This window comes from Necator americanus, chromosome X (assembly GCF_031761385.1).
Source record: "Necator americanus strain Aroian chromosome X, whole genome shotgun sequence".
NCBI classification, from domain to species: Eukaryota; Metazoa; Nematoda; class Chromadorea; order Rhabditida; family Ancylostomatidae; genus Necator; species Necator americanus.
The window spans coordinates 8000485-8023325 of NC_087376.1; the positions used below are offsets into that span (position 1 = coordinate 8000485).

General features: G+C 40.5%; 3 protein-coding genes across 5 annotated transcripts; 2 read left to right on the plus strand and 1 right to left on the minus strand.

Annotated features, from left to right (window-relative positions):
* Nucleotides 1–6229: 6229 nt before the first annotated feature.
* On the minus strand, nt 6230–9572 carry RB195_021795 (uncharacterized protein; the record flags this gene model as incomplete). Of its 2 annotated transcripts, XM_064208694.1 has the most annotated exons (7): nt 6230–6360; nt 6481–6633; nt 6702–6819; nt 6914–7027; nt 7186–7288; nt 9310–9381; nt 9478–9572. In XM_064208694.1, 7 exons carry the CDS (start codon nt 9570–9572, stop codon nt 6230–6232), a joined length of 786 nt encoding a protein of 261 aa, XP_064064575.1. The 2 variants fall into 2 exon arrangements, with proteins under 2 accessions (XP_064064575.1, XP_013308183.2); XM_013452729.2 differs by lacking the exon at nt 9478–9572 and having other exon boundaries at nt 9310–9371.
* Nucleotides 9573–11174: 1602 nt separating this feature from the next.
* RB195_021796 (uncharacterized protein) lies at nt 11175–13386 on the plus strand (the record flags this gene model as incomplete). Its single annotated transcript, XM_064208695.1, has 2 exons — nt 11175–11360; nt 12817–13386. The coding sequence occupies 2 exons, from the start codon at nt 11175–11177 to the stop codon at nt 13384–13386; spliced, it is 756 nt and encodes a 251-aa protein (XP_064064576.1).
* Nucleotides 13387–17372: 3986 nt separating this feature from the next.
* RB195_021797 (uncharacterized protein) lies at nt 17373–22780 on the plus strand (the record flags this gene model as incomplete). 2 transcript variants are annotated; one of them, XM_064208697.1, is made up of 9 exons in its annotated part: nt 17373–17447; nt 17515–17682; nt 19362–19478; nt 20943–21110; nt 21419–21546; nt 21616–21703; nt 22016–22099; nt 22155–22237; nt 22732–22780. In XM_064208697.1, the coding sequence occupies 9 exons, from the start codon at nt 17373–17375 to the stop codon at nt 22778–22780; spliced, it is 960 nt and encodes a 319-aa protein (XP_064064577.1). The 2 variants fall into 2 exon arrangements, with proteins under 2 accessions (XP_064064577.1, XP_064064578.1); XM_064208696.1 differs by lacking the exon at nt 22732–22780 and adding an exon at nt 22410–22413.
* Between the last annotated feature and the right edge of the window lie 61 nt (nt 22781–22841).

Here is a 22841-nt window from a genome sequence, read left to right on the forward strand (position 1 = left end):
TGTTCATCTCTAATAAATATTCGTATCGACGAAAAATCACCCATGGCTAGAGGCATTGTTAACAGGAAATAGTTTTTTTTTCGTATTCATCCATGATAAGTTTCCCACCTAAAATAAATACATAAAAATTAGTAAATAATATTCAGGACAAAACGTTCCAAGCAACTCTATCAAATTTGCCGTTGGCTTCTTTGCTTGCTTTGTATCAGTCTTAGGATGTGATGTTAGAATTATTAATAGATGTGAGGAAAAAAAAACAAAACGAACTATGCGAAGATAAGAATTTCAGCGAATATCGACAGACTTGATTCTGGGCCCATCTAATACGGATGTGGTTGAGAGGATAAATACGATGGATATGAAACCAGTGAATCCTCTTTTTTCAACTATGTTCTCCTATATTATTCAGTTGATTTCCTGAGTCCAATTCGGTGCAAAAGAACCCCGTTCTGGGGCCCAACCGTCAATCGAATGAATGTTTCCACTACTAATATGGATGGATATATATTTCCATTGCCTAATATATTTATCCGGGATCAAACCCTTAATGAATACCAGTACACCTAGCCCAGGTCCAACTGTTCTCTGTAGCACATTTATCCAGTTGGATGAATGATATCCGACACGGTAGCTGTTTTTGCTGCTCGATATAGTCAATGTTGCTCTTTTCCAGCGTTATCGTTGTCCACAAATTCGACTGATTCCCTTCTCGTTGACACTTTTTCGTATGAGTTTCGAGTATTTCCCCGTTGATTAGTCATTCCACAGCGGCTGAATTCCGCTACGAATACGTTACTAGCCATACGACAATTCTTCAACTAATACTTACTATTTCTGAATGAAAGAATTTTCCCAAATATTTTCCCAAATTTTGAAGTTCATAATCATTCGAAATATTCACATTTTTTTATTTTGCTTGACAATGCATTGAAACTCAAGTTCACAAAGTGAAACTCAAGTTCACCTACACTATCCGCTCCCGAAATGTTTTTCTGATTGTCTTTTCTATGCACATCATCCAAATCCAGAGAGCGATTTTCTTCATCTCTCCTCCGATTTAATTCTGCTCAAATTAGGCAGATAAATATATCAATATATATATATATATATCAATAGATAATTTATATCATAAAGTGAAAGGAAAAACATACGTGGTAAAAGCGGTAAGCACATTCAGCGTTTGAAGAGTTTAGTGTTAGTTTTAGTGTACAGAAGGAGATTTTTCGTAATTTTTACACCAAAATACTAGCAAACTCTGGTAATTTTCTACTCTTGATACACTTCCTCCGATGTCCTTTTTCCACTTCCACCTCACTTTCCAATTCATTGTCGGCAATTTCTTAGCGGTCTATAGAAATCAAATAGAAGTGCGAAAGTCTGTCTCACGAGTCTCAACATCGTCTCATCGACTGAATTTTCCAAAAATACTCAACAAGGACTGCTCATGTACGTTCTTTTATATCAACTAGAAAGAAATAGTTTTTTTTTTCTTTTCCAACGTGTTTTAACATTGATGAGGTCAGCTGACAGAGCGCCGCGGTGTCTTCAGCTGAATCATCTTCACCTGTTGATAGTGAACTATCTGACATTTTTTTTTCAGGATTTTTTCCTCCAAAAGCATGACTAAAGTTAGCTTTGTGTTTCGTGTTGACGTCAATTCGGAACCATCCATTGGCGTATGCCAGATTTTTTCTATATATAAGCCAGCAAGTTTACTGATAGATATACTTCATTGGCATACATATGCAGATTATTGATCTATTGATAAATATGGATTATTGCTATAAATTTGGCTTATTGATGAATATTGATTAGTATCTAAAGAGCGTCTGTTGTTCTATGTTTAAATGGCTGTTCATCCTTTGCTAGCTATAGACTCCCTAAAAAAATTTCCTTGTATTTCAACTCTGGAATTGTTCGACATTCAGTCGTATCGTGATCGAATGGTGGTGGAATATTTTGAAACATCAGGCGGCATTTGCGGCGAATGCCAATCACAACATTGGAGGCAAGAGACTGATGCAAAGGCCTCATTCCTTTGCTAACAGTCACATCAGACGGTCACTATTAAACACCTTTTATTCACTAACGCCACTACTGTTACTGTTTCTCACTCCTCCTCTTCCTCCTCCTCCTTCTCCTCCTCCTCCTCCAATTAGACTCGCCCATGAGGGGTGGAAAATATCGGAAAAATATGCGGGTAGAATAGTTTACGTTATTATCGTTTGAACATGTCCATTATCTGGGATTGGTCAAATAGCCACACATTTGTAGATGTGGATTTGGCAATCCCAGCAAATGTGCATTTTCATAATGTTGCTCCGAATCTCATTATGGATGAACTTCTCAGCTAGGATGTTTATTGGACTCATATTTAATCCCTTTTAAACGATATCTAATGAAAAGCTTTCTTAAAATATCCAGGGATTCCAAAAATAAAGATCTAAAAAGGCCTTTAAAAACAGGAGGAAAGAAGAAAAAACCGTTGCTTACTTATTTGGATTCTTTTTATGACGTGTACAGATTCGTGGCATTTTTAAAAATTTTCGGATCTAATTACTTGGTTTAGTAGTAAATCAGAGCCAACTTAATTACTTATACTTATTATAGCATACTTAAGATTTTTCAATGAATGGCTTCTAAAATATTCCACATATTCTGTGAGTTACGATCAGATTAGGGGACATTGGCTTGAACCACGACACGAGGGAGAAATTGCATCGATGAACGCTCAGTGTTAGGAAAAGTAACCAGTTGTGGTAATAGTAGTAATAGATAATCTTATCTCGTGAAACAACTTTTACTGAAGTTAAGACGTTCTACTCATACATAATGTTATTTCTACATTTATGCAATCTACCTCTTCTGAAATGGAATTGTGGAAAGTGTGGGAATAGAATTTCGTGACTCCATGTCAAAAATGTACTCCACCACATTAGCTGAGGAGAACAAATTTCCGACTCAATCTTCATTTTCATCTAACATTGATCCGTACCAGTTCTCCCTCCACCCTGAAGAGGTAACTGTTAAAGGCATCACTCCAAGAATCTGAGGTGGTATGAATTTCAGGTGGAGTATTCGTATACGGGATCGTAGATTATGGAAAGAAAGGTGATTCCGTTCATTTCTTCCTAATTGCCATAAAAAAAAACGGCCCGGAAGATACGGCTTCGAGCGTCCCGCCGCTGTACTTTCCACAACAAGTTCGATTGGAGCGCGCCAGCGCGCGAAGTAATGGTCCTAAATAGTACGCTCAAAAATCGAATAGATGGGCCCCGTATCGATAGTTTCTATTGGTTGGAGAACACTAGCTTGACAGGTCCTTCTACTGACAGACTAACCTCTTTCGCTCTCTTTTATCCAAAACTCTTTTCCTTCACCTCAACCCAATCATTAGCCTCATCCTTTTTGTCAGTGCTCCTCTGTTCATATTCGTTCCCTCACATCACTTTTCACCCTAACAAAAATCAAAAGTAGCGGCTCGCAACAGCGAATGCAGTGACTTTCCCTTCTTGGAAGTGAATAATCTTATGACATCTGATGTACTATAATTAAAAACAATGGAATAGAATACAGAAACATTTAGGAAATCAATATGTTGCAATTTTAGATAATACCGGAATTGTTGATAATACGTCGCAACTCTTTATAGGCAATTTATAATTTCTCCAGAAATCATCTTAGAGAGTTCCTCATTGATCACGACTTGATCAGGATTTGAGCTCTCACAAAAGTCAAGACTTCAAGCTAGAGGTCCTGTTTCATAGATATAAATGGCTTAACAGCTACCGATATCCGGACTTTATATGAATATATATGAAGGATTAAGGATAAAGTAGTGTTAATCAGTCCGCTTGGGATGCGTTCAATTCAGAATCGTTTGAAGTTAACGAACGTGAAGCTGGCCTATACAATGACTTGCGAGGGCTAGGCGATGTGTCACGTCAGTGTTTTTATCCTCCCAGACAAGTCTGGTGCCAATTTATCGACCCGGAGGGATGAAGGGCTTGGTGAGCACTAGGGCGGATTCGAACCTCCGATCGATCGTGAAGACAGTGGAACGTGGACTGCGCAACAACCACCCCTTCAAAAATTTGTAATTTGTTATGGTTCGATTTCACATCGTTTTCTACCGGAGATGTCATAGTCGGGTTAAAACAATATGAAGTACGGTGCAGTTGCGTAGAAGAGTGGGCTCGAAAAGGCGCGGTGGAGCTAGCGGTTAGGATCGAGGTGGGACCATCACGAACTGCAACGATGAGTGGTGCTATCAAAGGTCTCCCCTCGATCCTAATCGCTACGCTCCACCGCACCGCTCCAACCGCAGCTGTTTACGGAAACTGTATCGACCTTCATGTCGTTTTAACTCAAGTATAGCATGAATTTCTCCTATAGTCGAGTCAAAACGACATGAGGCACGGACAGTTGCGTAAGCAGTTGCAGTCGAAGCGGTGCGGTGGAAACGGCAGTTGGAATCGAGGTGGGAACACGTGAACTGCAGAGATGGGTGGCGGTAGCGAGGATCCTCACACGATCGCAACCGCTACGCCCCACCGCGCCGCTTTGAGCGCAGTCGCCTACGCAACTGTCCGTGCTATCCTTGTCGTTTTGACCCAACTATACCTCAGTCTATCATTGTGGCACGGTAATAGAGCATCATGGTTTCATAGTCTTGATTGCATTTTCGGCGATAATATGCTTTCATAAGGCCCAGTTTTCTGTTTCATATCTCATAATAGTTACGTTTGTAGTACGTGTTGTTAGGCGACAATTCTCTCGCTCCTTTTATACTGAATGAGTCTTCAGTCTCATCTTATCGACATATTTTCTACTTTATTGGGACTGAGCACTATCTTTCCTTCTCTCACATGGAACTGCAAGCAGGTGAGCGACATCAGCAAGAGATTTTCCGTGTTCGGACATGAGGTTGACGACAATTCCGTACACATTTTGACCTGTTTTCACATCTTAAAGAGCTACAGAATGGGCTATTGTTTTTTTTTTACTACAAATAATCAAGAGATATATTTCGAGATCTCCAGTCGACAGTCGCAATGAAGTGGTTTTGGTCGTAATATAGCGAGTATTGTTGCGTCAACGTTCATTAGTTTATTTATTCTTGCATTAGACAGTAACTGTGGATAAGTTTTGCTCGCTTGAATGGGCCATGGATTCTTTATAAAGGATGAATTGTCTGGCGTTAATCAATCTGCTTAGGATGCGCCCCCACGTTCACTTCACTTCACAATCGTTTGAGGTTTACGAACGTGTAACTGGCCTATACAATGACTTGCCGTTGCTAGCCGATGTGTCAAGTCAGTGTCTTCATCCTCCCAGACAAGTCTGGTACCAATTTATCGACCCCGGAGAGATGAAAGGCTTGGTGAGCACTATGGCGGATTCGAACCTCCGATCGATCATGCAGGAAGCGGAACCTCTAGCCGCTACACTACACCCGCCCCACGGCATCTTTATTGGGGAAAAAATGAATGGTGGAAATGATCAAAGACTCACAGCGTTGATGAAGCAACTGAAGGATTCCTCCCGAATGATATAGTTAGATCAAGACGACATGAAGTTAGGTGCAGTTACGTAAGCGTCTGCGCTAGAAGCGGGACTGTGGAGCAAATCGCGAACTGCAGCGATGAGCGGTATTAACGAAGGTCCCCCTCGATCGCCATCGCTACGCTGCACTGTGCTGCTTTGAGCGCAGCCGCCAACACCGCTGAACTTCTGCTCGTTGCGACCTGACTATGCTTAGTATTCACGAATGAGGCACTTCAAACAAACTTTCTGAAAAGTTTCACTTTGCTTTGTTTCATTACATGTTGATCAGGAACCGAACACTTGCAGATCAATAGTTCTTGGCCAGTTTTACGTGATAAAAGCTTCCAATATGAAGGTAAAGTCGAACTTGCAAGAAGAACCTTGTTAGCTTATTAGTTGTTTGTCGAACAAAACCTGCTCCATACTCGTTTATGCGGCCGTCTAACGTCATCTAGGGTCACAAGACTTGGACCTGAGTTGCTAGAGAAACTAGAAGCTTGTTAATGTGCAGTAAGAACAAAATGACACCAAGCTTTACCTCACTGTCACCAATTCGCAAATGTCGAAATAATAAAAACAGCAGTTTTTACACGCATAAGATTCACAATCCATTGGAACAACACAACTCACAACCATTCATTACCAGTTAATATGTTAGTTGCTATATGGAAACTGTACAATTTTAGGAGTATCCAGGAGGAGGAGCAGTAGGATTCGTTTTGCCAGCAAGTTGAAGATTGGATGGTGGTACTGGAGGTGCTTGGCCGATTCCTGCATACGGTGGTGGAGCTTCATACATGTAGACATTCTCTGCTAAAAGAGCCACTTTTTTTTAAATGTTGAACGTTGTAAAGGTTGTATTCGAAACCTAGACAAAACTTATGGAATTAATGAGAAAAGCTGTACTAGTAATTAAGATAAACATGAATGTACCCTGTGGTTTCTCCGGGAATATATGTGTTGGAGCTTGGAATCCATTGAAATTTCCTGTTGGTGGGATATAATACGAAGGAGGCGCATAGTAATATGCACAAGGAGCACATGGGATGTAAGCTGGTGGAGCATTAAAAGGTCCCATTCGAGAAGCTATAATAATAAGATGGACGTCAAATTCAATCAATCAATCAAATTGGTCGTACAGTGAAACGTCCTACCAATTTCTGTGGCATGCAGCAGAGATTGACCAAATTCCACACAACCTCCCTTAGGAAAACTCAACCTCCACTCGACTTCACCTTCAAATTGTCCGTCAGGTAACGCTTGTGCTCCACCCTGAAGAATTAAGTGTTCGGTGAGTTTATGTGAAATACGTTTAAATGCGAATATGTTAGAAAATACCTGAACGAATGTGAAATCACTCATTTACCTTCAAATAATTTGGCGTTATCAATGGTTGTTCTAATTTCACGTTTCTCAAGGTTTGGAATGGCATTGAGAAAGATTTCAGCAGGTCTGTCTTTGATTTATTCATGAATATTATCTAAATACTTAAGTTTATTCATTAGAATTCTCCTCACATCCAATTAATACGACGTACACAAGCTGAGGAAAATTGTAGTTGGGAGGTCAAAATTCCCCAATCGTTATAAATAATATTAGAAGAGATATCTCCTTCACAAATCCAAAAAAAAAACTTACTCGATGTGATGTAAGGTATAGCGAGCCGGTCTTTGTGCCTTTGAAAAGTGGTGAAGACGCATGTGAGAAGCTCATTTTCACATGTGTGGTATATAGTAAAATCCTGAAATAGCAACGTATGAGACCTACTCTTCAGTGCTTCAGTGTTCTTCTTCTTCTTTACTGTTGTCCACCGCTTCTGATGAAACGTTTTGTGATATATGCTTCCTCAAATACCTGGTACAATTAGCGTAGATTGCTCGAAAGGGGCATCCTAGCGCGCATGGGTATTACGTAGATACAGTCGAGTCAAAAGGACCTGAAATTAGGCGCAGTTACGTAAACGGCATTGCTTGAATCGGCGCGGTGAAGCCAGCGGTTTTCATCGAGGCGGGACCCTCGCTAGCTCCACACATGTCTGCAATCCGAGTCGCTCTCAACCGCCACCTCAACGGTACCGCTTCGAGGGCAGCCAATCATGCAACTCCGCCACGCTTTCTGTCGTTTTGATCCGACTATAAAATCTATGTGTGCCCAGCCGACTGGACGAAAAAGTAGCTGGAGAAAGGGACTTCAAAACTACTGTAATCGAACTGTACATAGAGCGGAAAAATCGTTCTCAGGACACGAAAACTGTTTTTAAATGCCAAATGCGGATTGCAGACAAGTCATCACTCAGGCCTTTTTCGGTTCTTTTTTTTTCGTTGAAAGTACTACATGATATGACATATCTACTCACTTCCAGTAACCCTGTTTGGAGTTTGGTAAAGGTAAAGCATTAGTAGTTGCAGCCCAATCTCCCTTTTTTTTCTCTTAGTAGCTTTAGTCTACATGTTATGGTTCCTCTTAGACTAATGCTTAGGTTTTTAGGCCCCGGGGGACTGATTCAGCTACTCACTTGCAATGATGAACTGTCCAATGATGAACTACCGCCTTCTCTAATGAAAAAGCCATTAGGTCATTAAGAACGTTTTTCTTTTTCTTTTAGGAACGATTTATGCATTCCATAAATAATTAAATTCCAAGTGGAAACCAATTAGAGCAGTTTTGCAGTGTCTCCCACTAGCTGCCTATTTGCCGCCGACTGTCGCCGTCCTGACCAGATCTTAGATCTCAAGAGGCAGCAGATCTTGAAGTCACAATTCAGAAGTGACGCAGTAGGCAGAAGTAGCGGACGAGAAGTTCCAATTCAACTGTATCCAATCTAAGTCACAGGGAAATAATAAAACAGTCCTATATGCTGTTTTGCCAACGTAGACGTCAAGCGACAGCACCATATCCTTTTCTTCAGTTCACTACTTCTGTCGGAATTTCTCCTTGAATTTGAAGACAGAAGTTAGTGCCGGAGGAAGTTTCCTCACACTAAAAACGTTACCAGAGCCATAGATTTGGAAACTTATATTTCAAATTTAATACATAACCCAACTATCGTGGAGAAGTAGGCACCACTGCTTTTCATGCCCTTCCTTCCAGAACAGCTGTTAATAATCTCCCGCATCTAGTGACTATCGGTACCCACACATTTTGGTTCCCATTCAGAATTTCAGACTATGGCATCCTATTACAGGAGTACATGTGAATACCATTATTTTGTGCATAAAGTGGCTCAAAGTTGTTGTGTTTCATCGGTAATGCAAGACAATAATTCCGATGGAAGACTCATGTGGATGGTCTTCCTATTCATAAGCATGCATTTCCGATTTGCTGGATCTCATGCCCTCTTTTTCATTGGAATATAGGTAAAATAAAGAAATCTGAGCCTCACAATGTTGACCTCGGAAACAGCACATCCATAATTTCGTAGTTCCCATGGATAGGTGCTACATATCCGGACCTTGCCATAAAGACAAAATGTACGGATGGATAAGGGCAATAGGCACACAATCACGGGATATTTCTACTTCGCATGCACTGGGTGAATACTAATTGAGCGAATTATGAAACGAAACCGAAAGAACCGTACGCATACGCTACGTATCAGCTCAGATAACGAAGGTACATTGCTTATTTTCAAACACCATAAAATATGGACAAACGAACAAATAGAATGGATAAACGAACGAATGGAATGGAAACTACAAAATATGGAACAATGTGGAGGAAATTAGTTCTGATTGATTTTGATGAAAAACCAAACTAACGTACATTTCACCATTGTATATAAGCACACCATTTCCGTCCGGAGTGTTAGATGTATTAACTGACATGGCAGGGAAACTGAAAAAAGAATAACTGAAGTTTGTACAACTGTTGCAGTTGTAATTTCACAAACACAAAGTAAACACGAAAAAAAAAAAACGGGCGGTAAGACACCAAACAATGACTGGTGCCGAGCGTGAATCGTCTGACGTTTCGAAATTACCGATGACGTCATTGACGGGCACCTGAGTCATGGACGATTCGCACATTCTGGAAGCGTTGATTCCTCATTCTGGAGGGGAAAAAATGAATGAGAAGAACCACTTCAAATAACAATGAGCACTAAGCCCATGATTATGCACATTTCCTAAGCGGATCCTAGAAGAGAAGAAGAAGACCGGCAATGTGTCAGCAAAAGTAATGTGTCCGTCTAGTCAGCTGTGTTTGTAACGGTATCTCATAGCCTCATTTCTCATCCACCTCTCCATTTCTGTGAGTCCCTAGCCATCGCCTTGGTCTTCTCACACACCTCATCATGAACATACGGCAAACACGCTCTGCGGACACAACAACCTCAAGAGTGTGACCCTGATCAGGGAAACGCGCCACATTTGAAGGGGATTCTTCCGTTCGTGTAGCCTATCTCTATTTTGGAGTTATTCGGTTTCGTACTTTGGAATTCAGATATTTCCATGATACCGAACACGACCCGTGTTCAGTTTAAAATTAATCAGACTTCGGGTTTGGTGGGGAATTCCCTAGTAAATTCCGCATTGTTTTCACGACAGATCAAAACTCTTAGAAATATCCGAAGGGGAGCGACTTTGTGCCGTCTTACGTAGTCTCGCAAGCGAGGATTATCGAATCCTTATTCAGGATAAAAAATGAGGAGGGAAGTGCATTGGCAACAATTTTGTCGAACTCGTAAAGAAACATTCATGTGAACACAGAACAACTCTCATGTTGATCTTGAGACCATAGTCTGACAGAAGAACAGTTAGGATCTTAGGTGCATGCTTGTGGTCGTCTTTCTGGAAGAAATGGAGCTGCGAACATTTCCTTCATGGATATTTTTTAACTGTTCAGTTGATTATCTCGTGTCAGCGGGAAAAAATCGTGATCCCTGATGAAGTTGCCGCATTCGTCTGACAACTAATCCAATGTGATGAAAACCCTAGAAATAATCTTTTCCGGATAGTACAGGTGAATATGTAGTGTCTATGATTTTCTGAATCCATTCAGATCCCTCGAAAAAGGAGACTATACTGTCCTGGGTCCGCGTATACAAGTCTGATATTAAACGCAAACAGGGATTCGAGTATACCCATTGGGAACGTACGAACTGCATAACCCGCACTTACATGGCGCAAGATTCCCATACATTGCGAGAAGCTGCTGCAGTCCGGCACACCACCAATGCCGATAGCATGAAAACTCAACGGTCTGAAGGGAGCATGGACTCTTTGACAACAACGATTCGTTTCGTCACGCTGAACACGCTAGAATGCCGAACTTAGTCGAGTGAACTCAAACAAACCGCCCTGTCTAGGCTTCTGCGATATCTCTGCGTGCGGTTTGCTGCTCTGCAACACGCATCAGAGTTCGGCAAGACGTCAATGTCGGAGACTATACTAATACTGCGGCGATGCCGATAAAAAGAAGATAGGAGGCCGCGCGATTGCTGTGAGGAACGATTAAAACAACCTGATGGAGGAATTTGGCCCAACGTTGTCCAGATGCGCCTTTGCACGACTGCGAGACGTATGCTCTAGATCGTAAGTGCCCGTGCACCTACGGAAACCGCTGCGGACAACGATAAGGACTCCTGTGATGAACACAATGCGTTCAAGTCTAAAATACCCAGCCAGCCGATGGTCATTGCCGGAATCGATGCAAATGCGAAGATAGGACTTGGACAAGAATCCGATGTGCTACAAAAATGGCATTATCCAGCGGATGACGGTGGCGATCTCTCGTCGACTTGTGTGAGCAGACGGGACTCACAACCGCATCGACGTTCAAGAGGAGCACCGTTTCCTTCAGCTTACGTGGCAAAGGTGAGGTTTTTTGACACATGAAGAGCAGCGCAAGTGGGAGATGACAACTATCTAACTCCAGTTCCGAAAACCTAGAGCTGTTTGGGACGTCTCATTCGACTCTGACCACCGTCCAGTCCTTCTCAGTTTCAAGATGCGGTTCTGCTAGAGAAACAGAGAAGTTTCTCTTAAAGCGAAAATGAACATGGCTAGTCTGAAAGACGAAGAATACGCAACGAAATCCCTCCAGTGTGTGTCTGTTCATGTTGGAGTATGGACATGGAAGAAGCTTTGCGATGCGAATTTCTTCAGAAAGTGAATCTAGGACGCTGAAAGGAAAACGCTTCCGGTTCTATGGTCGAGGAAAACGTTCGTTGTTGTATCTGCGGAGACATCCACATATGATTCTGTATGCACTGCTCCCAGCACTGGTAATTTCAACTAGAAGAAACGTTTGAGGTGCGACCTGTGTCGTCAGCTGCAACAGGATCGCGAAAACCAATGGATATCAAGAGGGAAAGACTTAGAGAAGGAATAGGAGGACAAGAACACGAAGAAAGCACATACTTTTTAATGACAGAACCACGGTGAAATGAAAAGATGTTCTGTAGTCCTCAACAGTGCTAACTGAGTCGCTTTTGGTGACGCATCCCTACGAATTTAGAGGGACCACTTCAACACGTTGAGGAACCGGCAACACTCATCATTCCTGAATTCAAGCACGTTCATAGATCGACATATGTGGTTAAAGAGGAACTGTCGACCGAATCTGGTCTGTATCCAACAGATCACCCCACGAATCTGAGGTGGTGCAGATTTCAGGTGGAGTATTCTTATAAGGGATAGTAGGATAAGGAGAGGGGAGTGATTCCGTCCATTTCTTCCTAGTTGCCGCAAAAAACGGCCCGAAAAAAGTGTTGTTCAAAGCTAATGTAGTTAGCTTTTTTAGAGTTTGAAGCCGCTTTCAACTCTCCTCATTGAGGCCGTCTCCTCAACGCGTTCCGCCCCGATGGAACACCGAGAAAGTTCGTTCGCTTGCGTGATGACATTAATCAACGAAGAATTGCTGCTGTCCGGCCGGATGTGCAATAGCGTTAAGTAGTAACTGCAGTACGACAAAGAGCAGTGGCAGGACCCTTCCTATTCTACTTCGCCAAAGATGAGAACATGCGAAGAACAGTCGATCAGTGTCCTACCGACATCGTCTTAGCACCATCAGAGTGACCGATCTCGAGTACGCCGACGATGTTGTTGCATTCGTGAAAAGCAGAACGAAGCTTTTTCGTGTTGTTGACGTTGTTTCGAAGCTGGGTCCAGCCTATAGACTCTACGCCCTGATAAGTGCACGGAGATGTGGGTTTCTTCGAGACCTTAAATGGAAATAAGGGTGGACGGACAGCCGTTCAGGCTCGTCGATGAGTTCTGTTACCTGCGCCGTATGCTGAAAAACAATGGCAGCTATGAGAAAGATATTTAGCAGAGATACGCTAAGGCCACTTCTGCATTTAACTCCTCAACGAAATGTTTGTGGTCGACTCCTATCTCCAAAGAAGTCAAGCTGCTTGTCTACCTGTCCGCAATTCGCCCCATCATGATGTACGGATCGGAGACTTGGGCGGCACCATCAGCGGTTATGGAGAGGCTTGATTGCACGGAAAGGAAGATGCTTGAACGGCTGCTTGGGTACTTTTGGCCTAGGGAATGCCACAATGAAAAGGTTTACGTGGAAACTGATGTGGTGTGCCGGCGGATGACACGTGGAAGATATCAACATATATTAAGGAGACCAGCAGATCGTCTTGTTCAACGAGTGTTGAGGAGTTTGTCAGGTTTAAGCTGGAACAGGCCACCTGGCCGAAAACGGAAGTTAAGGGCTGAGGTGGTGAAAGATGAGCAGAGGATACTCGGCCAGGATAGGCAGTTTAATGATAGCGACGAATGGATTGATTACGTGCAAGCTCTCGCAGAAGATCGAGGAGGTTGGGCAGAGCTATGTTTAAGGACGGCACTTCTCGGCGAAGATTCAGGCAATCGCGTCCGGCGATAGTATCAGCTCCTCTGTTAAGTCAAATAGTTATGCTGTTGTGCTTGATTCGAATACAGTCCGCTCAAAACGTCTTCTTTTTTATGGTGCCATTTTACGGTAGAAGATGCAGTCCCCGCTGGACGCATTGTGTCGGTCTGTCGCGTCACGTCTTCGAAAGACGTCAGCGCAAAATCGAAGATCTAAAGAGAATTTTTTGAATGTTGACGCTCACAACAGCAATTTGTAGAATATTAATCAATATCAAGCATATAATGTTAGGATCTCTGCACGAAAGGATGGGTTTAGGCCTGCTTTCCGCGAGCATCCACGAGCGCGATCACGCTCAATCCTCCTCAATTCTCCAGGAAAAAAGCGTGGGTGCCGATCGATTTTTCCTACGAGATAATTGACAACGGGTCGCGTATTCTTGTGCCTCCTGGAAAAATTCGATTGGTAAGGATGTTTTCCACACCATTTTTTTATTACAGCTAGGGGAAATTGAGCGTGATCACATTCACATTCGTTGTCTATACCTTTAACCCTATCTTTTAGCGATGGGATCTAAACACCGTCTTTTTGGTATCCTGTCTTCCTAGATAGAGCTCACGTTGGGAGACAAAGGTAACCTCTTCCTCATCAGTTGTCCCAGTTGTTTCTTCTTGTTGTTTTCCTTTTTAACCAAACCCAACAAAAACGCTTTGCAAACTTGTTATCTTTTAAATAATGCATTTTGTACAAAACAAGCACCACTTGTATCTCACAGAAATTACCGTCATGTTCAAAGTTTGAGATACGTTGAAACAACTTGGAGCGTGAGTAAGATATAGATCAACATGGTGTTGTTTAAAAGACGAAGCAATTTCTGTATTGTAGACACACTATCATACGAGTGAAGATGCGTAACTAACAAATGGGAAATCAGATTACGTTAGGATTAGATGAAGATTGCATGCAAAACATTGCGTTATTAACTCTTATCTGCAGCTTTACTTCACAGAGAAATAGAAGAATCCATTTCTATATACACTGTAACTGTTCGTCTACAGTTCATAACGCTTTGAAAGCAACGGTTACTTCCACGCTTGAAGACACGACCTCGAACGACCTGACCGATTTTTGGCTGTTAAAGATAACAAAGCTATGTTCATGACATGACCTTTCTTGTTACCGTTGTGCTACCGTATCATATTGGTGTGACTTTAGGTGATTAACAAAACAAACAACAAAAAATCTCCATACACTTACATTGGTAGAAAGGACCACGCCTTAAAGCGTGGATCACACAGTCACGTACGTACGTGTTTAAAGGCAGTATACCACGAATCTGAGGTGGTGCGGATTTCAGGTGGAGTTTTCGTATACGGCATAGTAGATTATGGAGAGGGGGTGACTCCGTCCATTTCTTCTTAATTGCCGTAAAAAACGGTCCAGAAGATGCGCGCGTGCACACAGCTGGCGCGCTCCAATAAAACTCCTTGTGGGAAATAGTGCGCCGGGACGCTCGAAGCCATATCTTCTGGGCCGTTTTCTACGGCAATTAGGAAGAGATGGACGGAATCATCCTTCTCTCAATAATCTACGATCCCGTACACGAAATTTGTACCTAATGTTGTAGATTTGACTCCTGATTTAGTTCTTATGAGTTGTTCTTTAGTCGTTTTGTTTTATTGACCTCTCAGGCTCAATCTGTACAATAATAAGCAAAACCAATTAGAATGGAATCGTAAATCCATTTTGTACGTTAATTCTACTATTTCACAAATAAATAACGGTTGAGGCACTTGTAGTTTGTTCAGGACTTTAACAGAATCTACCTTTAAGTAATCTCAAAAAATTAAAATGAAGGAAACTGATCATCTTGCCCTTCAAAAAAAAAAATGGAAACGAGTTAAGGTACTCCACGCTCAATTTTCCCAACTCCGGATAACTTAGATAGTCCATGGATAACTTCTCCGACTGTTGCTTCTTTCCGACAAAAAACAGCAGTGTCAATAACATGGCAACCGGCCTGTCTGCGGATCTACTAGAGTCGCTTTCATCTCAGCGATAGTAGATTGAAACCAATTCTCCGGAATCGAGGTGATTGTTTGCCCAAAGCATAGTGTAAATCTCACTTCAGTCGTTCCTAGACTACAGTTATTTTCACTCTATTTGAAATGGTGATCATTGGACATCCAATAGTAATTGCGTCCTGTAAATGAAGAATTTAAAGGGAATTCATTAATGTGCCAGCAAAGCAGCAGTATATAAGCTCGACATAGGTGGAGAAAATTATTTGCATAAGGAAGAACAGGGAGAAGCTGGGGGCACGTCATATAAATATGTAATTCGAAGTCATCGTCGTGTGATCAGAGGTGAATAGAACTCTCGTAATGTTTGTTTTTTTTTCTCAGCTAGTCGATTTGCCTGCTGCAGACGGAACTGTGAGCAGAGCTCAACAAGCGAGTTTCTGCAATGTTATAAATAAATAAATAAATAAGTAAATAAATAAACAAACAAATAAATAGTGATTGGCGTTGATTAGTCCTTGCAGGTCACCCTTGTGTCTGTATAACTTCAATTAAAAACCATTTGTGGCGTATACAATGAATAGCCAGCCGATGTATCAAATAACTGTTTATTGAGCCTGAACCCTTGGCGCCAATTAATCGACCCTAGTGGAGTGGAAGAGTTTGGTTGCCTGAGGACGCTTTTGAACCATGGTCCAAGACAGCCGCAAAGATTTCCTTCTACCTCTCAAGATTTTTGAAGGGCATATTTTTCGCCAGAGAAATGTATAAGCGTTAGATAATTTCACTTTTACTACTTAATTTTACCGATAATTTGATCATACGCCGGGTAACCTTGAAGGATTAGTTATACTTTCGTCTTTTTTTTTGAAAATGGCCATTGATTTTGCAAAAGCACAGTGAACTTCTCCTATTGATATACATACAGCCCAGAAACAGTGTTTTAATCAAAGAGTTTTTTTCGAAAAAAAACCACACCATTTTTCCGAATTGGCTTTAAATTATAAAGCTGTTGATTTTAAGCCTCCACAGCTTTCGCTTGATCTCTTGATCTCTCGATCTTTGTTCTTTGATGTCAACGCATTCGTAGAGGTCGATATGTTGAGTTCCGTAGTGAGTAAACGTGAGGCATTTTTCCGTTCAAGGCTATCTTTGACTACGTTCTGTTGAACGACCATTCTTGCTTGCATTTTCATGCCAACACTCTTCGGCATCAATGTAGGAGACTTAGACTTTCATTTTGAGGTTTTTCTAATTTTAATAAAACATTCTAAAGTAGCCTTCTTATATATCTACACTGACCTCCTAGAGTTAAGGAAAATCTTGGGAAAAAATAGAGAAAAAGCTGGTACTGATGAGAATCACAATTCGACGATGCACTCCTGCTCTTCATCATACCCAGTATGGGGCGTCTCGTGGATTTTTACCTGCAATACTTTCCATCCGGGGATTAATCTGCACATATTAAAGAAATTACAGAAATAATATTGATTTAAAGTCACAGCTGTCAATGTCTAGCTCATAAATAGAAAACCAAAAATAAATTTTGAAACTTTTCCAAAACCACGACTTTTGACTTTTACTATCAGTATGTATGTAGTATTCGCGATATTATTTTGTTTATTAACCAATACAACAGTATAATGCTTCTTCTGCTTTACAATTCCGAGTTCTCTTTGATACGTTGAAGAAACTTCTCTGTTTTCCTGGACTGTTCAAAGAATATGGCCGAAATTTTACGATGACCTTTGCTCGTATCTCCATGCCGCCTTTTGTCAGCACATCGACGAGCTGCGAGCGAAAGACACACGTTACGGAGTGTTTCATTCATCTCTTATCACTATGATGATTTGAACGAACTACTTTTACAGCGTTTCGCAAGCTTCTTGCCATAGTTCGACTGCATCTCTCATTTTCTCCAACCTTGTCAAATTTCAATGCTACAACTTTGCTGAAATATTAATTGATTCTCGTTATATTCTACACTTACAGGAAGCAATGACTGTTGGAGGTCCAACGATCACCCTTTCAAATGGAGTGGAAATGCCTCAAGTTGGTTTGGGAACGTGGCAAGTGAGTTCTACACTACCTTTCAGGAAGACAATCATATGGGACCTAGATATTCGATCCTTAATTGTAGTCCACTCCCGCTGAGGTAAAAGCGGCTGTAATAGCAGCCGTAGAGGCTGGTTACCGTCTAATTGACACTGCTACTGTTTATGCGAATGAGGGTGCCATCGGCGAAGCTATCCTTGAACTGATCGAAGCCGGTAAAATTAAGCGTGAGGAACTCTTCATTACGACCAAGGTAATATTTGTTATTGATTCGTCCTACTATAATTTTTAAGATTTAATTTAAAACATTTTTTTAGAGAATGGGATGATCGGTTTTCTTCTCTTTTTTTTTCTTGACGCTTCCGAATCTAAATGATATGACTTGTAGAGCAATTGCGTAAATGGCTGTGGTAGGACTTCGGAATTGAGCGATTGCTTCACTCAGAACGCAACTGCTTACGCAATTGCACTGCAATTCAGGTCGCTCCATGTAGACTGCTGTTTTCGTTGTAGATCGTAAATTAATTGTAGACGGATTACTGGATTGTTGCAAATAAGAAGCGGTAAAGTTAGCATGATGAACGAATCGAATGTAAGGTGTAGGAGAATCTTCAAATTACTTCATCGATAAATTTTCTTTTATGTAACACGGTTGGCAATTTGAGCAGTTTCTCACTTTTTAAAAAGTTGAATTGCAATGAACGTTAGATTTGATGTTAGCTTCTGAGCTTGTTTTGTACTAGCGGAGAAAAGAAGGCAATCCCATTTTCACCTTTGCCAACAGCAATTTAAACATCTGAAACCATTCTCATTTTTCATTTATGCATAATGAAAGTGGTTTCATTATAGACTGAAAATAAAAACATGTTGAAAAGTGCTTTGTTCTAATTTTGGCAGAAAACAATGTAACCTTTTAATACCATCAATATTGACGCTTTAGGACCAAGCTTCTGCTCTTGTGATTTTACATAGGAATTTCTTACAACCGTATATCGTAGCGTAACTACGTAATTGTAACCTGATAAGAAGCGGTTGGTCTCGCAACGCTGACAGTGCTCGATCGTCATATCAGTCAAAGTGATAAATGAACGGTACCTTTCCAAATGCATATGAGTACTCGGACTTTCTTACAAGCCTTTTTCTGCTCATGAAGTTTGAAAGAATTATCGTTTAAGAGTTATGCTCCCATCTACTTTTTTATACCTGAAACGTAACTTTATACGTAGCTATGTTTCAAAGGCAGGGTTAAATAAAATAATTTGGATCTTTCCACAGGAAGATAGGGTTAAGGTACAGATCACGAACATCTGAATGTCCTGAAAATAGCGTGAGAAACGGCCCTGTCGATCAATTTTTTCTACACGGCACCTGACAACGTATCACGCATGCGAGCGAAGGGATACGTGCCGCTTCTGCCAGTGGTAGAGGTAGCCTTAGCAGCCCATTTATTGTTCGCTCGTTCGTTGGAGCGACTCTTATGCCTGCGCTCGCATACGCGACACGTTGTTACATGCCCCGTAGGAAAATGCGGTCAACAAATTGATTTTTCTAATAATCAGGGGGTCAATGAATCAGGAGATCACTTAAATAGCTGTGATCTACACCATATCTTTCGTGGAGAGATCTCAACATCGTCAATTTTGTGATATGATAACTTTAACTTTATGAACCACTAAGGGTTGTCTGGTTTTTTTTCGTAACCTGCTTCTACACTCCTCGAAACTCATCGACATAGTCGTCAACATGCCGTTCCTACGCGATACAATCTCGGGGTTTATGAGGGATTGCTGCCACTGCTTAATCCTCTAGAATAATTTGCTGTGATGTGGTAGAAGATGGGAATAAATTGGATCGTTAATGATTCAACTTTTATTGATCTCACATGCAATTACTTTCTGTTTTTTTTTTTTTTTTGAGTAATATAATTTCCAGCTGTGGGCTACTCATCTTCATCCGAATGACACGGAATCTGCACTACGGGAATCACTTCGTCTTCTCAAACTCGACTATGTTGATCTCTACCTAGCTCATATGCCAGCTTGTTTCAACGTAAGCACATCGTTTTCTCTATGTAGGGTCAAGGATATCGAAGAGTTTGGGAGTAGTGAGGATGAAAAAAGTTTTTGTGATCACACAACGAAAGTTTGCTAAGGTCAGCTTGGACAGAAAAGAGCAACTGAAACATTTTATCTGGGACAAATGGTGTTTATTTCTTAACGTAATTTCCATTTGTGGCTACATATACATTCATAGTCCCCAGTTTTTGATAACTCTTTCATTCTCATCCTTATCACTATTATTTTTTGCCTCAAAAATCAACAAATGTGTAAAAATTACGGTTTACTCTCACTTCTGGCCGAAATTTGAGCTGAAATAGTTCGAAAAAAAGTATACGTCATTAAGTTAATTGTCTCGAAAAAATTTATCGAACAAACTAATGCATATATATATATATATATATATATATTCTCTATTACCGGCATCGTATTATTGCATACATATATATACATATATATGCAATAATAAAAAGGATAAAGTCACTGGAGTATCAATTCACTTGGGATGCGCCAACACGTTTTACTGGAATTCGTAATCGTTGAGATTTTTGGAACGTGTGCTGGCCTATACAATGACTTGCGGGGGCCAATCGATGATCAAGTCAGTGTTTTTATCCTCGAGTCTGGTACCAATTTATCGATCCCAGATGGATGAAGGGCTTGGTTTGCACTAGGGCGGTTTCGAACCCTCGACCGTGTGTCTACAACGGACCTCTAACCGACTGCGCCACACCCGCCACATACAATAATAGTAAAGTAGTTGCTAAAGTTGTTTCTACGTATTTCAACATTTCGTTAATACTAGTTAGCCGATTGAGTAAAGTGAAGTTGCCCAAGATATTTCTCGACTGAGGCCGACTTCCTTAATTTTCTATTATAGATCGCTTCCACTTTTATATTATCTCTTTTTCGAAGTCAAGCCTCAAACGTGAGGTGTTTCGTATTGTTTGTAACTCAAGTTTAATGAAGAATAATGATGTAACAAAAGCTACAACTACATTTGTAACACTTGTCTAGCGACGTTAAACAAATGTCATTTGCTCAAGGTCTTGTGTCACGTTCAGGTCAGCTCAGTTAGATTTGTTTTCATAGAGAGTGTCGTGATAATTAATTACTCTCATTTAAAGACGACGATCCATTCCTGTACTTTAAACATCGGTGCTGGAAGAGATAGAATTTCGATGAAACGTTAAGCTGATTAATTGCTACTCGTCGCATTAAAATGATATGATTTATTTCTGACAAGTAATCGTATCCTGTTTTTGCTAATAATGATTAAAATATTTTGAGCAAATTAGGAACATGACCGTCAAACACTGGATATCGGAAAAATAAAACTAGAAATTTCCTTTTCGAACAGAACCAATACAAACAAGTACAACTCAAACCTTTTAAACTAAGCCAAAGTAACAGTGCCCATTAATGCACTATCTTCGTAAACTATCTATTTTTTCAGCATGATATGACAGAGCAGAATCATTCCGTAACCGTAGAAGATGTATGGAAAGGATTGGAAGGCGTATACAAAAAGGGTTTGACTAAAGCCATTGGAATTTCGAATTTCAGCGGAGAACAAATTGAACGAATCATGAAAACCGCAACTGTGCCAATCCATAACTTACAGGTATAGCTTTAAATGACCGCGTAATATTTTCGCTTTTGTTTTCACCTTAGGAATCTTAAATTCCTGAAATAAAACGTATGGGAAATGCGTGTAGAATTTTAGCAACCTTAACATTTTTTAACTTACTCTTTTACCACTATTTATCGCAAAACGGATAATATTTGCCTATCACGTAGTCATGTCTGGAGACATAAAGCAGGATTCTGAATATCTCAACCATTTTTGTCCGATTGTTACAATTAATTAATTATTTTTTACAATTGTGCACGCAGTGTAAGTACATAGCCTTTGGAACACCAATGATTTAGGTAGAGCTGCACCTCTACTTCCCTCAGCATGATTTACATGATATTTGTAAGAAACACAACATTTCCTTAACCTCCTATGCTACATTAGGATCTCCTGGACGTGTCAATTTTTCGCTTCCCAGTGGAGCGTAAGTTTTTTTAAATGCTTTCCTGCAGGGACTTTACTGCTACAAGCCAACATTTCGTTCTGTTTTCAGAAAATTGGAGTGGGCTCCTGCAGCAAATGATTTGGATAATCCGAATGTGAAGAAATTGGCCGAGAAGTACAACAAAACTCCCGCCCAGGTTAATGCCATTGTCAGAAATTAAAGATGTTGTAAAAAAAAAAGATTTTGCGGGAGTTCCTAATGAGTTGCTCAATATTTAGATACTCACTCGTTATTAGTTACTGTTATTGACAAGTTATTGTTTTTGCGAGTTTACATGCTTTTATGAGTAAACCATATTAGCCATTTGGATGATATATATATATATATATAATCTAAATGGTATAACTTTAATTTTATCCTTTATTTATATAGATAGATAGACATAGAAATAGATATATAGTCCTTTTTTTCAAACAACTTTAACACGCAAAAGATTTTTGTTTTTAAGATCCTGTTACGTTACGTTATGGATAGAAATATTGCGGTGATCCCAAAATCCGTAAATGCTTCTAGGATCGCAGAAAATTTCAACGTTAGTTTAAAGTTATGTTGTAGTTAATGTAAAACTCCTATAATTTCTTTTTGAGGTGTTCGACTTTGCCTTAGATCAGCAAGAAATCAAGGAGCTCGAGGCAACTCCTCATCGGCAAAGGCTTTTCCTGCAAGATTTGTGAGTTTATATCCTGTCATCTGGGATTTGGATATCTTTCACTGTTGAACAAATGCTGAACATCTTGCTTTAAAATATCTAACTAGAACGTGTGTTTACTTTTCATTAATCATGTTCTGGTTTTTGCAAATTTTCCTCAATACACCATCTTCGAGTTGTGACATATTTATAGTTAGCAACGAACGTGCTGGTGTAGTCGTGACGGGTTAATCAAGGAGGAGTTAGTTGTAACCTATGTATTTCCCTGTATTTGCCGATCGATAAGGCGATTGATCGATAGATCGATTGACAACGAGCGGATGGGTGGCATTTGTGAGCTCCTTTTCTTCTCTACAGATAGTTGCTCCTTTTCGGCGTAAATTGAGTATGATTAGAATTAGTTTATGATCGTAGACGTGGGAAAGTTTTTTTCATCATAGCATCGCACAATACGTATTCCGTGGCTACCCCACACATTTGAGATTTTCAACTTGTAAAAAATGTTTTTTTTTCAGCATGGAAGGTCACCCAGAGGATGCATTCCCATCGGAAAGAAGGCGTTGATTAATGTAGCTTTTTCATATTGTTGCGAATCGTGTGAACATTTGAGGTCATCGTTCCAAGT